General features: G+C 37.4%; 1 protein-coding gene across 13 annotated transcripts in view; it reads left to right on the forward strand.

Annotated features, from left to right (window-relative positions):
• CCDC148 (coiled-coil domain containing 148) overlaps positions 1 to 16,991 on the forward strand; it is a 68,280-nt gene that overhangs the window by 21,042 nt on the left and 30,247 nt on the right. For 9 of the 13 annotated variants that reach the window (XR_014585981.1, XM_083841701.1, XM_083841698.1 and 6 more), the window contains 7 exons: positions 307 to 410; positions 1,372 to 1,493; positions 1,659 to 1,822; positions 2,066 to 2,161; positions 2,246 to 2,427; positions 9,057 to 9,195; positions 11,279 to 11,485. Coding sequence is in view for 12 of the 13 variants with exons in the window: in XM_083841701.1 (XP_083697827.1) it covers positions 307 to 410; positions 1,372 to 1,493; positions 1,659 to 1,822; positions 2,066 to 2,161; positions 2,246 to 2,427; positions 9,057 to 9,195; positions 11,279 to 11,485 (1,014 nt within the window). In the remaining variant the exon portion in view is untranslated. The remainder of the gene's footprint in view (positions 1 to 306; positions 411 to 1,371; positions 1,494 to 1,658; positions 1,823 to 2,065; positions 2,162 to 2,245; positions 2,428 to 9,056; positions 9,196 to 11,278; positions 11,486 to 16,991) is intronic. The other 4 variants (XM_083841702.1, XM_083841703.1, XM_083841700.1 and 1 more) reach the window with 1 other exon arrangement.

Raw genomic sequence — 16,991 nt, forward strand, 5'->3', positions numbered from 1 at the left:
GAGTTTATTTTTATTTCTCTTACTAATCTCCCCTCTATCACCTCAGAAACAGGGATGGAAAAGAAAAGGAGAAAAAGGAAGAAAAAAATACAGTCCATTTCCTAGTTTTCATTTTAATTGTGATTTGAAGTAGAATATTTTTTTTTCATGGAAATTCATTACATTTCAACCCATTGTTCTTCAGAAAAAACAGTTGTGCAAAGAGCCTTTAGGTTCACCATTCTGTAGTTAAATTTTGATATGAAGGCATTTGATAAAGGTATTGAAAATACTTGAAAATACTTATAAGCATTTATTTTCCTGCAGATTAAAAAAACAGAACAAATTTCAAAAATTAACAAAGAGCAAATGCTGCTGAAACAGCATCGCCAAGTGTGGTGGCAAGAGCATAAAAGACTGAGTGAGAACAGGTAAGACCTGAGGAATCTTAATTAGTTATTATTAAAGGAATACATCAGCAGACAGAGATTCTGGTGTGGCATACTTGATTAAAGGGACATTAGGAGTATAAACATTAAAATATCTTAACCGAAGATAAATCTTTGTGCAGGGCAGGAGAGTTTGTGGCTTGCATTGAAAGGGGTCAGTAGATGCAAAGAGAACAGAAGAAAGGAGGGCAGAACAGGGTGGATGTTCTGCATGTACTTAGTGGCACATACCGTGATCTCCAGCTGTTTAGCTGACCTATCAGAATCTGAAGAGCCTGTATTTGTAGGAGTATCAGAAGTTTTCAGATGTTTTTTAATCCTTTTAAGTGTCAGTGTGTCTCTAGATATGTTGTTTACAGTTATAACAGGGAACGTTAATATTGTTCATGAGAACAGAATTACCCTCTCATTGCTAAAGGTGAACAGAGTATTCAAGAGACATTTGAATAACATCATTGATAATATACTTTAACTTTTGGTTGGCCCTGAAGTGGTCAGGCAGTTGGACTTGACCCTTCTAGGGCTCTTATGACAGAACTATTCTATTCTATTGTGTTCATGCTGCAGAAGCTGTTTTCTCTTCTTTTGAATGATGTAAGCATGTACCTTATCTCAGAATTTTCAGGAAAGAATACTTTTGGTGGCCTGCTGCAGGTGTTTTTATGTTTTGTTTTGTTTTTTCCAGAAATACTTGTAACTTCCTGACCAAACTGCAGACAGCTTTGTTGTCCTAGGCCTACTAGCTTACGTGTTGCATGTACAGCAGATCAATAACAGCATGTTTTACTCAAAAGAGGGTGGCTTCCCTACTACTTTTCTGTAAAACGCCTGACCTTAATAGATTCCCAGGCAGAGAATCTCTTTTTAGTCAATTATCAGAGTATTTGAAGCTTATCGTTCTTGTCAATTTAATAAATAAGAAATTAAATCTTCTGTATTACAGCAAACAAACAAACAAAAAAACCTCATTAATACCTTGCAGGGAAAAAGCAGAAGCAGAAGCAAAGATTGTTCTTGATGAAGGAAGTCATAAGTATGACTCTTTTTTGGATATACGGGACTTGGGTAAGACTTTTCAATTCATGTCTTGGTTCTTTATTATAGTCAAAATTATCTTGATTACTTGTTTGTGTTTTTAAATGCCTGTCACGACAGCTTTAGATTTAGGAAGTATAGTGCTACATAATACTCTGTGTGTTTGAGAAAGCTTTATGTTTCATTTGGATATAGAGCATAAATTATCAAAGGAATGGGATGCATACCAAACAAATACTGTAGCTCCTATCTGGCAACTAAGAGAGAAATTGAAATTCTGGATGTCTGAAATGCAGCATTACCTCTCAGAAGACTCTTGTCTGAAATATAAGTTCAATCCAGTTGACATGTTACAGCAGGTTGGTATTTTAGCTTAACAGTTTCTAATCATTGTCTTTTTAGCATTTTTATTTATTTAAAAGCAATATTTTAAGAATATAACTCAGAGTATTCAGTAAGCTTTGCATTTGTGGTACTGCAAATTTTTCACTAAAATCTGTAAAAGCATAGCAGTGTGAAACTGGAAATCAAGCTTTTTGTTCCAAATAAGAAATTTCATATTCTAGCAATACGAAGTAACAGTAATGTATTTCATGAAATAGATTGAACTTGTGAAGAAGCAACAGGAAGCAATTCTGGAATTTCTTAACCTTGAAAGTCTGACTGTGGAAAGAGAGCTTGAAGCCTATAAAAGAAAAGTAAGCTTTTCCTTGTAAGTTTAGTTAACAGTTTCTGAGAAAAAATATAATGCAGAGTAGTCTGAGTAGCATTTTTCATCACAGGCTTTAGTGCGTTCTTCTGAAGAAAAAAACAAACTTTTCCATGAAGTTCCTTCAGCTCTACTATCTTTGGAGTTCCCCTATCCAGATTTGAAGAACTTAATTATCAAGGAGTACTGTAAGCTTGCAAATGAATACTGGTCTAAGCTTCAAGAGGTTGATCAACAGCTAAAAGTCATATATAGGTAATGATACCTGTTTCTAGATTTCTTTTACTGGGGAAAAAATAAACTATAAAGTATTTTACAATCTACTGATCCTGCAGTTGCCCTTACCATGATAGCTGGTTCTATTTTATTCAGTACAGAAAATAGTTGGCTCACTGCCCAATTCTGTGGGGTTAAAGCCAGTAACTGTTTGCACAGCTGTGAGGATTGAGGCAGTCCTTTCTAAAGAACTCATCTGAAATAATAAGTGAAATGTTTTGTGAATTAAAAACCAACAATCTGATGTGTGTCAAATGTCCTCTTCACACACTTTTATAGGGGTAGAAGTGATTCCTTCTGTGTGATACACTATCAAATTTAAGTCAGAAAAGTACAGCCTTTCTGAGGGAGATCTTAAATGTATTTATTTATAAAGTTGATAAACAGGTCCAATCTCTTCAAGAATGTTGGTTCATTGCAGTAACTGTCATCACAAATAAATATGAAACCGTATGTAGATTCAGAATAGTTTATTATTATGTAGATGGGGGTAGAGGGGAGGAATGTGGCTCAAGAAAAGCTGGTGGAAATGGCAGTGGCACCAACCTGCTAGAGGGGTGTGCAGGTAGGCTGCCTGGGACAAATTACCTGATTTGGGTCTGTGTATGCTAGTATTATTAGATGGGAAGGTATAAAATCATAAATGAATCATCAGCAATTGTCTTGGGTATGGAATTTAAAGCTAAATCTTGATCTTTTTGTTTGCCTTCTGTTCTTGAAATCTTTATTTCTCATATTGCTCATTTTGATTTCTATGATTTTATCCACAACATTAAAATGTTTTCAATACAAAAGGCAAAATTTGCTTTGTTCTTGTAGAATCGCTTACTTTTGAGATACGGGGTTTATAAAACACAATTTTTTTACTTTTTACATTTGTTTTGGAAAATTTGCATGGAAATATTTTGAGTTTGCAAAGATACAGGATTTAATGATTCTATAATTCATCAAGGTAACCTTGATCCAACAGATAATACTGTGAAAAATTGAGTGATGTAGATTTTTGACCTTATGTATCCACTGTACCCTACTGACTAATGCAGCACTTGTGATATCTTTGCAGTTATCTCATTGCTGTCTACCTGAAAATAACAATACAATTGCAATAGATTTTCACTCGTTCTTGTAATTTGAAGTTGCTCAGTAGAACAATATGATTATGTAGTAACATAATTGTAACTTTTTCCCCAAGGATCTGAGGATTATTTCTGTCATTCTTTCTCTGTCATCATATGTGTGAATGTACAGAAAAAAGCACTGGGTTAATACATATATCATTGTTTAACTGTTCAGGCTTTCTGCAACAAAAAAAATGGAAATGTGCATAGAATATCTAAAGAAGAAAAATGAGAATAAGATAATCTGATCTGCTATGTTCTTTGTGTGTTTTTCAGTCCTACTAGAGTACATGCTACAATGTTTATTGCTTTTAGAAACATAAGAAATAGGATTAGAATGTTTGATCGATCCAGATCCACTTATTTTATTGATGCTGAAACACAATTTTTTTTTTCCGGGGGGGCAGGGATGAAATTGTCCCACAAATTGTGGACTTGTAACCAATGTGTTATAGTCAATGATTCTCTAAGCACTGTTACATTTTTGCCACAATTTCCAAGGATGTCTGAATTATTTGAATAACTGAAAGATGAATTGAGTACTACATATTTAGCACTATCTTCACCAACGTCAAATGAAAGGAATATTATGACTAAGTCAAGTAAACCTGGTCCCTCTTTTTGGGTCTATTGACAGGATGTTCCTGCTGAACAACCAGCAATGACTCAATTGATAGAGAAGTTAACATATTACTTGGTATAGAGAAGTTAACATATCTCTTGGTGGCATTGTTGCAGTCTGTCTGCAGATTCAACCACACAGCAGTGCATCAAGTTCAGGTTGTCCCAACTATTGCAGAGGATATGTGGAGATTATAGGGCAGAGAGGGTAACTTCTCTTCCAAGTTGTTTGTATTTTGCAGGGTGTGTAAAACTGAGGATTAACCCTGGGTAAGTGTTTCAAAGGAAACAGCTGCCTCAGGGCTGTTGAATATAAGATAATCGCCCTGCTTCAGTTCTGAAACAAAATAATGAAGTGTTTTGTAGTAGCAGAATGATATATATATATATACACGTATATAAGAAAAGCAAGTAGTATATTTAAAATTTGGTTGTACATTCAGCCTTGTATAAGTTTGTCAATATCCTGTCACTGAAGCAGCATGACGCTAACTTAAATATTTGTCTAAAATGTGCTGGTGCTTTTCAGATTCTTTTCAGGTGAGGTCTTCCTTTCTGGAATTTTACAAGAGTTTTAAGTAAGGGAATGTCTTGCATTTAATCAGGCAGGATATTTTGTAATTCTGTCCATTTTATGGTTGTGAATATGCTGGAATGGATCATGCTGGGCTGGATTGTTTTGGGCTGGACAATGCTTTTTTTTAGCTGTTTGTCTATGAACAGCTGACAAAATCTAAGCACAGCTGACAAAGCTTGGCACAGCTGACAAATCAAGACACTGGCAGTCAGTGTTTTCCTACTCACAATAAACTACTTGCAGCTCTAGCTGTAGCTGTTAGCTCCCCAGAGTATCCACCACTCTCAATTTCTCCATCTTGTTCCTAGGTAGTACAGAGATCACAGAATCACAGAACGGCTCGGGTTGGAAGGGACCTTAATGACCACCTGGTTCCAACCCCCTGCCATGGGCAGGGACGCCACCCACTAGATCAGGTTGCCCGGGGCCCCATCCAACCTGGCCTCCAGGTTGAACACCTCCAGGGATGGGGCATCCACAACCTCTCTGGGCAACCTCTTCTAGTGTCTCACCACCCTCTGAGTGAAGAATTTCTTCCTAACATCTAATCTAAATCACTTTGATAGTTGAAAACCATTCCCCCTTGTCCTGTCATTATCTGTCTGAGCGAAGAGGACATCTGTCTCTCCATCTTATTTATAAGTCTACTTGAGGTATTGAAATTGAGATCATTAGCTGGCCATTAGAGCAACATACAAGTCAGAAGGATCCTTGCAGAGATGAGAAAACTGAGGCGGAGACTGGTGCAGGAACTGGTGCGCCTGCCCATGTGCTCTGGAGGCAGAGCAGGTCGCAAGACCAGCCTTCTGAGCACAGAACCTGTGCTGTTCCCTGCTCTCAAGTTTGTGGTGTGATGTTTCCTGATTGAGATGTATCTTACTCTGCCTCACTCTTGTAGATGTAAGACCTATATTTGTTCATGAATTTGAATGTTTGGAAAGAATGATGTGTTATCTTAAGAAAAAGAAATGGTACTCAGCGTCAGTTGCAGTCAGATATTTAAGTCGTGCATGGCAAAGAATAATTAATTTCTTCATTAAAGTTACTCTTCAGAAAACCCATACATCACACAGATCCTAAAATTAATAAATGACCAGATTTCATTAAACTCCTCCCTTTTCTCTACAGGGAGCTTTTCAAAGCACTCATTTCTGAGGATCAGTTGCAAGACATCTTCTGCAGAGGCAGTAAAGGTTGCAAAAATAACACATCTTCCCAGTAGCACTTCTTTATCAAAGCTCAGGAGCCGTTATCTTTGGGGAACTGTGTCCGCTGTTCAAGCCCTACAACCTGAAGGTTACAAGTTATTACTGCAACCATTCCCTGTTTAATGGATTCCTTAATCCCATTTTACTCTCCTGGGCACTATTTCTTCTTAGCATATGAGAAAACCCTCTGCTCAGACATCTATATTCATTGTCTTTCATGAGAAATTTAAGCAATCACCTACAAAGAAACACTTTCATTACCAGAGAATGTCTGCATTTGCTAATGTGATTCCACATTTTATGTTGTCTCTAGCACTTACTTGGTAGTTGTCAGTCACTGCAAATAAACTTTTTACAGGAGCTAAATATTTTTCTTTCCCCCATTTCAAAGCAGTCTCTATTTCTCCTCATAATGCTGGATTTAATAGCAAACAGCTGTGTCCTACAAATTGTTTGTCAGATATTCCGCATGGTTTATAAGAAGCAAAAAGAAAATGGGTGGAGAGTAAGAATAATATAATTATCTCAGATAAGGTTGTTGAGGGAAATATAGCTCCATGCACAATTGTACTAATTCTAACATTAATCAGTCTCAAAGTCCAGTTTATTACTCTAGTATTTTTAGTCCTAAATCTGTAACTGCACAAGTGCTGTGGAGCTTTTCCATCTGAGTGTGCACTACTGGACTGTAAAGCATCCCCACAGAAGAAATATTTGAAGTCCTGGGTAAACGGGGAAGTCAGTGGGCAGCAAGGTGAGGTGTGGCTGGGTGTTACATCGTATGCCACGCTACCTGTGCCAGTTCATTGGGTCTGTGCAGGTGGCACCCTTTTCATTCATTCTAGTCAGGCTGCTGTTGAATTTTTATTTTTATTTTTTTTATTACAAGCCACATTTTGTGAATTACTCTAAAGCTGTCAGCAAATGCAGATTGTGAATGTTTCTCTTTGGAATAGCAAAGATCTAAGTATCAGTGTATTACCTTTGTGCTGTGACGTGGTACTGTTACCTGCAGACACTTTGGTCATCGCGGTTGTTAATTTTCAATGTGTTGCTTTCGTTTTACTCTGATAAACAGATAAGTTACACAAACGCACTACAACAGAGGATCAGCTAAGAGTTAACGCTTCATGTTGTGTCCCCCCCCACCCCCAAAAGAAACAAACAAACCAAAAAGTTAAAGGTGGAATCTCTCTATACACATATTACCATTGCAGAGCTCTGTTTTGTTTTGTTTGTAGCACTAATGGCATTAATAACGTTGCTGGAATTTATTGAAGGAAGTAGGGTGTGATTTTTCGTTATGCAGTTATCTTCGTTGTGTCATCTGTGTAAAGATGAGAGTAACTTTTAACATTTGTTCAAAGAAAAACAATGTAGGGAAAGCACACATGGAGGGCAAGAAACAGGGTGTTCATAGTTATGGAATAAATTTTTTAATGTTCTTCTTAATTTGGTTATATGTTGCCACCATTTTGATCATGGAATAATGATTCTATGCTGAAAATGGTCTAGTAAGCTAAGAAACATTTTGATTTCATGAAATGGGGAATTGAAGGAAGAGAAGGAAGAAGATCTGATCACTAGGTGTCTCCACAAAGGTGGGTGAAGGTCAAATCCTTCTTTTTTCCTACCCGATCATCTCTAAGACCAGAAAGGTAAAAATAAAACTCTTCTGTCTGCTTGAAAAAAGCTACAAAATGAATGCTATTAGGTAGGTGAAAATAAATGGCACTCAGTCCAAATTCATGCCAACTTCATGGCAAAGCAAGCAACAGTGGAAAGTGCTGGGCTGGGATGGGGGAGAATGTGAAAAGTGTCATCAAGAGTTTGGGTTCCCTTGCCTGAGAGTGCATTACGTGGGAAATGGTTTATTGAAATGGGTTATTTTGTCTTCATTCTTGAGGAATGTCTGTAGGTGAAGCATTCCATATCTTTAAATGAGCAGATCTAGGGATATTCTTCCTCAGTTTCCCAGAGTATTTTACAGTGGTGATTATACGCTGTTTTTATTGCACAGCATTCTTTAAACAAAAATTGTGTTAAACTGTATTAAATAGATTTTTAAAATATTTTTCTCTACTGCTCTCTCTTTAGAGATAATGGTAGATCGTATCATAAAATCTAGTTTAATATTATATACGATTGTTTCACAAAACAGCAACTTGGTCGTCTTTTCTAAATGCCTGGTATTTCTGCCTACATAAGGATAAAGTTGTCCTAACATCTTACTGAATTCAGGGCCGTTACATATCGATATACTGCTGCTGGCTCAGGAAGTCCGAGAGCTGCAAACAGTTGGAGGCTGCAGGAATTTGGTGTGGGGCGTAGATTCATATAATTACCTTCTTTTAATTATACCTGGGCTTGTAGTCACTTTTGAGAAGAGATCACTAGGATAGAGACACACTTAGTATTGCTGCTCTGATATTAATGCTGATGACAAAAGCCTGATATTTAATGCCTACATGGCAACGTGTTCAGACTGAGGATAAAATCTAACCTCTAAACTTGTGTTACTGTCCTTGAGTTTTTTTGATGTTTGTTACATCTTGCTACTCTAATTTTCTGAAATGCATGCAGGCATACTAATTATTTCACCTCCTACTTAAAAGAAACAGGAATCTTTTGTCTTGCCATGATTCTGTGGCTGTCATAAGTTTTTTTTAACTAATCCCTCATTTAGCTGCATACAGATATTATTTCATTCACTTTAATCTTTTAATTAGCGCTCAGTGGCAGAAACCGATCATCTTCCTTTTTCACACTGTATTTTCCGTGTTGCATGACTATTCGTTAATGTAACTTCATTGAGAAACACAATGTCATTCCCTAATAAAAAATAATAAAAACAAAAAACAATAAAAGGTCACATTAAAAAGGCAGTCTGCGTTTGCTTGTATCATTAAAGAAAATCTGTATTTCCCAGCTTTGATCCAATATCAGGTTTATAGGGTTGTGTCATAGAGCCCACTGAAGGTTTAGGCTTTTTTTTTTTTTTTTTCAAACACCTAGAATCAAACTTCTCCTTTTAAAATGTTAAATTACTTTGGAGCTGATTGTGTTGAATTTGAATTTCTGTAGGAACAGTGAATGGAAAGAAGAAGATCAGTGGGTTTTTCAGACTGTTGTCAATCAGTATCCAAGTGATCTTCAGAGAAGAAGGACTTTGTACCTTGATGTACTGCAGAGATACCTTCCTCACAAATCTAGGCATGATCTGGTCAGTGTTGTTAGTTCAACTATATACTTTCTTGTATAAAGCATGTAGTGAACATTTATATTAAAGAATGTTTATCAAAGGTTTTTATTTTGTAACTTCTTAACTATAGATTTTATTCTGTACAGAGAAGATGAGAGATGTTGCTGTCTTAAAAACAAACAAACAAACAACATTCACTTCTTCAAAATAAGCACCGTGGAGATTTTACAGTTCCACAACCCCTTACTGCCAAATTCACAAAACTAGTTTGCGAACATTGCTTTATGCTATACAATTTTATAGTTATGTCTTACTATTCTGCTTCTCTTGTTGTTTTTATCTTTTATAAGGATGTATAGCATTGTCACACTGTGTAGGAATAGTAATTTTAATAGCTCTATGGCACATATATAGCAGGAAGAGTGGAAACTTATCTCCTGCTCTCAGAGAGAGGCTATTTTTACATTCATAATGCATTTCAAATTGATTACTGATTCGTTTTACACTCCACAGTGAATAAGCACATAGCAGCTAATAGAGAAACCCAGTTCAAGGCCAGAACATTTCAGGATGTCATAGGGAAAGTAGGAGTCTTTTCTTATCTCTGCATGTATTTTTAGACCATCTACTTCCTTATGTTTGAGGAGTGCCTAGTGCAAAGGAGTGGCAGTGTAGTGACACTGATGAATAGCATAATTTCACCAAAAGTAAAGTTCTTGTGGATTTCAGAACTTTTGAATGTGAGAACTGGTTTAAAGAATTATATGCTTTGTATAATGTATGCATACTTTTAAACATAGCCATTATTAATGGGCCTCCCTAATTCTTCAGAGGGTCACTTAAAATTTAAAAATCATCATTCTGCATTGAATGTGGTATGTATATCAGCATGACAAATACAGAAATGTTAAAACAGTACTGAGAATCTGTTCTTAAAATGTTTGTTACATTAGCATAACTAAATTTAGAGCCTCCTATTCTTCCTTCTTTCTGAAGAATGGATCAGTGGACTAGGACTGAGTGCTTGATCTGGTAGCAGGTCATCAGAGAGATCTACTTTTTAGAAGAACAAACTCTGCATCCCATTTCTTGCTCAGTAGTTTCTTAGCTTGGTTTAGCTGCTTGCCGGTAAGGCTCACCTGAGTTTCAGAGACCAGTGATGGCAATGTGAACCTCTGATACAGTGGCCTACACACGTGAGCAAAAAAAAAATCTCCAGAGGTAGCAGTACCACTTTACCTTCATCGATCTGTGAGCCAAGAGGAAAACCTATGAGCTAGGCACCAGGTGAGTCAGCATGCCCTTGCCAAAGGCCTTGAAGTGAGCACCAAGGATGCTGCCCTTGGGACTCGTGGGCAGAAGGCCATCTTCATCCCTGTAATCTTCATCCTTGTAACTGGTAGTTTTTGGTAGTTTTTTGGGATGTAAGACAGGTCCAAGTTTCTAATGCCTCAGACTATGGAGCCTTACCTGTTACTACTTCTGTCAGTGTTGTGAAGCTTGAGTGTCCTCTGGAATCTCAATGAATAAGGCCAAAGGAGGTGTATTTAAGATTAAAAACTGTATATTGGTAGTGGCAGTATGCTGCTTGTCAAGCCAAAAATCAATTTCCAAATTTCCTGTTAAGAAAGAAAAAGTGAATCTAATTCTCCTCTGTACTACACTTGTACAACTGCTTTAAGTGGTGGTCTGTTTTTCTGTAGGAGATCATAACTTTCTATGAAAAGCATCACGCTAAAAGTGTTCAGCATCTCTGAAGATGTATTGAAAGGATCTAACTTGCATTGTGTGTACTCTATGGCAAGAATGTGTTTCATTTATTCTTATTCCAGAAGTATAGTTCAGGAAAGAACAGTGGTTTATCAGGATACTGAAATACCATGTGATAGGGGCAGACACCAGGGAAATACTGGAATGCTGTCATGGCCTACTGACACTGGGAGACTGCAGTATACCTAATACCTGGCAGAATACTTTCAGGCCCTAATTGTGGATTCCATAGGGATGTTGGTGATGTAATAATTATACGAATGATATTCAAGGTTTGCAAAATACAGTATTAATACATGGTGTTAAGCCTTTCTGAAATGCTTTACTTTTTTAGGTTGTTCATGAGAGAGCTTGGGATCATTACAATTTCCTTAGAAATCAACACAGAGTTTTGATGTTAAATTGGATTCAAGCTAGGAAAGCCTTTTTATTGAAGGCGGTGATGGCTGTTACTGAAGCCTCCGCTGCTCAGGAAGAAGAAGTAGCGTCTGCTAATAACAAACAGAAGCAACAGGAGATTTGTGCTGATCTGAAAGCCAAGGTAGGTTCAGTTATAAATCTAACACAAGCACATCTGTTTTGTACTGCCAAATTCAAAATGAATGCAAGCAAAAACTGTTTTAAAAGTTACAGTATGGTTTTGAAGATTCTCCATTTCATTACTCATAGGGATCCTTGTTAGTGTCATATTCCTACCAACTCTTGAACTTAGTTTGTATTTTTTTATTAAGAATTTGATTACCTAGTATGTTTTAGGCCTTACTCTTAGTTTCATGCTGTGGCTATAATCTCTGCATGAACTGTTATCACATTTATTGGTGGATTTTGAGCACCATCTAAGAGTTTGAACTGGTATTTCTGTATTGGAAGAACAAGATCTGTTCCGCTGTTTAGAATGAGAGACTGTAAACAAGCCACCACGAGTAGAGGTCTGGTGTCAGACTCTGCTTTCATTTTTTACTCTAGCAAATCACAAAATATTTGTGTGTTTTGGTTTCATCCTTAGCAAAGTGGGCTTAATACCTGTACTGTGTGAGGTTTGTCATAATTGGGTTTAACACTAGAATCTTCATAAGTGGCAGTGAAACACGTTCCATTCAGCATCACTATCACCAGTCTATTAGATAAAGGGTAGTCTGTTTTCAGAGAAATAATGAGTATCTGTCTTCATTTCTGTTTACTTTTCAGGCATGGAAAGTATTCTTAAAAATTGATCCCATATTGTGTTTGCCCTTGTTATAGAAGTTTCACAGTATCCTGAAAGGAGATTTGCTGTGTGAAGAGGTGAACAAGATTTGAAACAAACAAACCCTGTTTTTTTCTAAGGGTATTTTTCTAAATAAGATCGGAGGAGCTTGGACACAAGAGGAGAGCATTATGTTGATGCCTAAGGCATTTATAAGGGGAATCATATTTCTCGGCATGAAAGGCATTTGTTTGAACTGTTCCCTGATTTTCCACTTGCACAGAAATTATCATATGAAAGCATATATGATGTATTATTTTCACTTGATCAATATTATCTTTGAACCCCTACTTTTCCATGAAGTACTAAAGACCTGAAAATCACAGTAAACCTGAACTGTGATTAATCAGGATTTTTGATTTTGAGTTTAGTTTTTCACTGTAATAGTAATACGAAGGACTGCCCTCCCCTCTTCCTGGAGTCTTCTGACATAGGAAGGTTTGAATTCAAACAGTTTAGGGTTAGAAGCTCTCTGGGCTTGACTGAGTGGGGGGTACCTGACTTTATAGCCAGCCTGGTGCCAAGTGGTGTGAGGAATGCTTTTCTAGAGTTCTGTCTTGACCCCAGGCCTCCCTTTCTGGAATTGCTGTTTCTCTTACCTGCGCTAGAGGAGGTGGAAGGGACACTTATTCCAGAATTGTGAATTTTATCAGCCAGTCACTGCCCACACGCCCCCCCCCCCCCCCAATGAAAGTACCAAGGAAGTGTTATGTTATCTCCATGTAGCTTAAGATTCTCACTGTTGCATTCATTGCCTCAGTCTTTAGATTGTGACCTCTTGTTTCCAGTAACCTGGAGCTGTTTGAAACTTACACCTATTAGGCCTACACATCTCAAGGGATGCTTTCAAAGGTGACTTTAAAAAAAAATAAAATAAAAGTTGAAAGCCTGATCAGAATCAATTCATCTGCTTCTCAGAAGAGAGGAATAAAAAAGTACAGTTTTGCTGTTAAAGAAAGATATCATTGTGACCCTTTTTTGATCAGCTCTGCAGCTGAAGATGGAAGCTGAAACTGGGCATGCTGTTTTTCAAGAAGATTATTCTGAATATATCCATGTTTTTTGTTTTGGCAGCTATATATGCATTTGAAAACTTATACTTTGCCCAGTTATAGTTCCTTTTTCAGACTTTTCTTTCCACACTTCTGAAGTGTGCAACTACAGAAGTCATACTGTTGAAAGTGGTTGTGGGCAACTATCAGCTAAAAAGTAACTCTTGGTCTAGGGAGTTAAATGTGCACCAATTAAAAACCCATCGTGTTGAGGGTCCGTAAGACAAGATTAAAAAAAAGTGAATCTCCCTCTGCAAAGGAAGGAATGTAGAGCTGGAAAGCAGGGGATAGGAGTGTTATCCCCCTTTTTTGCCATTAATTGTCTTAGCATTTTGCATTTCTGTAAGTTTAATGTAAGGAAATCTTACTGAAACCACTTTCTCGGAGGAACAATGTAGTTGTTATAATGATTTAGCTGTAGAGTTAACTTGGTATGCTTGTGAAGAGTTTGTATCCTGAACGTGAGAGATGTAGATCTTGTTCATTACACCAGCAGGTTTCAGAGAAAGCCCTAGTATGCATAAGCCTTTTTTCAGCAGCTGTAAAACAAAGCTATGGCACGTACACTGTAAGATCTACATGTCTAAACAATTCTAGAAATACAAAGGATTGCTAAATCCATTTTGCATACACTGTACAAAAATACACGAAAATCAAAATGGCTTGTTTAAGCAGCTGTTGATGATAGAATGTGAGAAGACTAGGCTCTGAATAGACACCTTTCCCTTTGCTTCCAGTCAGTACTCCATGGAGAACTGTGGGAGAACTACACCTTAAACGAGTGATGGTGAATGGCCCATGTTATGTTTGGTGCACTTCGTAGTGCGTGGATTTATCCAGGTTCAGCATTCTGTACCCTATGCTGTGTTTTAGTGAAATTCCTCTTCCTAAACAAGGTAAAGAGAAGTGCATTGTTCTTTGTCAAAAGGCAGTTAAGTAATAAAGTGGGAGTGATCTTCTAAGAGGGTTAGTAGTGTGCTGCCTCACAGTTGGTTTTTAATGGCTTGAAGTACTTGCTGTTCCGCATTTATAAATTCAGTTGATGTTTGCATGCATTCAGAATATTATTTTTGAATTGAATTTATGAAAATATTTGTAATCCAGTTATTTTCACCTTCATATAAAACAGTTTAAAAAGGACAGTCAAAGGAAGACCTACAAAAGTAGATGAAACGGGAGTTGAATCTCCCGAGTATGATGCATAGGGTGCTTTTTCTTCCTTCGTATAAAACAATGTATCCCTTTTCCTTTAAATCTTTTGTGTTCCAGGATTAATCCCCACTCCAGTGCTAAAATCTCTTGCAACAGATTGTTAATTTTTGGAGAGCAATTTTTGCTCTCCTTATCCTGACAGAAACTAAGATAAATTAATTTCAAAAGAAGGATAGTTCGATGGAATTAATGGAAATGTTACAAGTTATGCAAAGCATGTTGCAGATTGACTTTCTTCTTCTCCCTTCCTGTATAATGAGAACAGTGATTTTTTTTTTTAATAGTCAAATATAGTCAAATCACTGATTTGAATGAGTTGACTATTACAGGAGATCAACATTAAGGTACTGCAACTGGCTGCTCATGGCTTGGACTGGCGTACACTTCGATGGGTTAAAAACTGGCTGGACAGCCAGGCCCAAAGTCTTGGTTAATAGAGTTAAATCCAGTTGGAGGCCAGTCACTAGTGGAGTCCCCCAGGGCTCAGTACTGCAACACAGTTGCACGTGTTTCTGTCTGTTCTTCTGAGAATACCATCACAATTCCATTTAAACAACCCATTGTGCCCCAAAACTTCAATCAGAGGAGCATATGGTGCCTCAGCTGAGACATATCTGTCTCAGTCACCTGGCTGCTCGGTTTATCAAAGCTTGTAAGATCATAAATATGTTTGAGACTTACACTTATCTGTCAGGTTTAGTTGAAATTGTCCAATGATCCCCAAATTATTTGGGAATGGATAGTAAGACAAGCAGACAGCTCACCCTAACCTTATATTCTTTGGAGAATAATCTTCCTTCTTCAGCTAGGAAAGTACCACCTCAGGCAAGTAAAATAATATGCAGTAGTACTTTCCAGAAGTAGTAAAATATCAAAGACACTGTTCATAGCACTGCATAAAGAAATAGAAGTGAGCTTAATTTGCTATCCTTACATATGCAGTACAAAGTAATTGTAAATAGAAGTGCGGTTTAAGGTTATGTATGAGTGAATATTTAAGCCTACAAAATATTTAAACTTGCTAATAATATGTTGACACTCCTGTTGTCAAGAACTGTAAGATTTCTAAATAATACTGACTGACAGGAGAGAGGAAATACCAGGACAAGCTGTGAAGAGTAAACCGTTGACGTATTGTCACGGTATCTTTGCTCAAGACATACTTTCAGCTTCAGGGAATCGTAGAATCATAGGACGGCTCAGGCTGAAAGGGACCTCATAGATCACCCAGTTCCAACCCCCTGCCATAGGCAAGGATGCCACCCACTAGGTCAGGTTGCTCAGGGCCTTTTCCAACCTGGCCTTGAACACCTCCAGGGATGGGGCATCCCCAGCTTCTCTGGGCAACCTGTTCCAGTGCCTCACCACCCTCTGAGTGAAGAATTTCCTCCTAACCTCTAATCTAAATCTCCCCTTTTTTTGTTTAAAACCATTCCCCCTCATCCTGTCATCTGATTGAGGAACTGAAACTGGTTCTCTGCAGCATCACAAGGTTTATAGGTACCAATCCCAGCCTTAGTGACTAAATTTCCTAACTGAAAATAGTGTCTTTTTACTAGTCTTTCTTTGACAGAGGATTATTTTCAAATGATTTTCTTCTGTTTCCCTTTTTCTGATGTAAGCATTTTGTAGCTGAAAAAAATGTCTATGGTTCTATTAATGATGAAAAGTTACTTTTATCCACTTTCTGATTTTCAAATTACATTTTTTTCTAGTGGTGGATATGGACTTTTGTGGGACAAAATTTAATCCTAATGACAGCAGTTTTGCTTTTCTCCATTACTTCTTGCAGACCTCTTGCAGAGGGTAGCCTGTGGAGCACAAGCTTCTCAAGAGTACCAGTCAAAATTTACTAGAGGTGTTAACTTTCATTGTTGATGTCAGAAGAAAAACTCACTCTGTGATTAGAAAAACAATCAAACTTGCAAATGTATTATTTCTTAATTATCTTATTACCAAATGCTCTAATCAAGGATTTTTCATAGTTTTTTTGTAAGCCAGATAGAAGCACAGAATACTGTTAGCTTGTACCGTTTGCCTGGTTTGTCATTCAAGGGACCCTATGGAGTCTAGAGGTAATTTCAGTTCTTCTTCAGAAGATTTGAAAGAATTCCCACTCTAGAAGAGGAGGGGGAACAGGTTTTTTTGTTTGTTTTGTTTAGAGCTGAAAGTTACTGGAGATTTCAGACCACTGTCTGTTAATATCATGATAGCTTGTTGTTCACAACTACTGTTGTCATTGACCATTGATGTTGTAAACTACTTCATGTATTAACTATGTGGTCTCAGGAGATGATGCCCTCTTTCTGAAAGTAATACAGATGAGTCCTTCACCATGATGGTAGCGCGAAGTCTCCTCCCTGAGGAAAAGGAGCAGCGCTCTCACTGCTGAACCACTGCGACAGTGACCTGCTGCTTCAGAGTCTTTGTTGCCCTATAAGCTCTGTGTTAGAGTGGCCGGTGTTTTGTTTTTGCTAAGTGTCAAAAGTACAGTCTGTATTTCATTTTACTCTTTTGCAGTTTTGTACATCAGCATG

Source organism: Anser anser, assembly GCF_964211835.1.
Source record: "Anser anser genome assembly, chromosome: 6".
In the NCBI taxonomy this organism is placed as follows: domain Eukaryota; kingdom Metazoa; phylum Chordata; class Aves; order Anseriformes; family Anatidae; genus Anser; species Anser anser.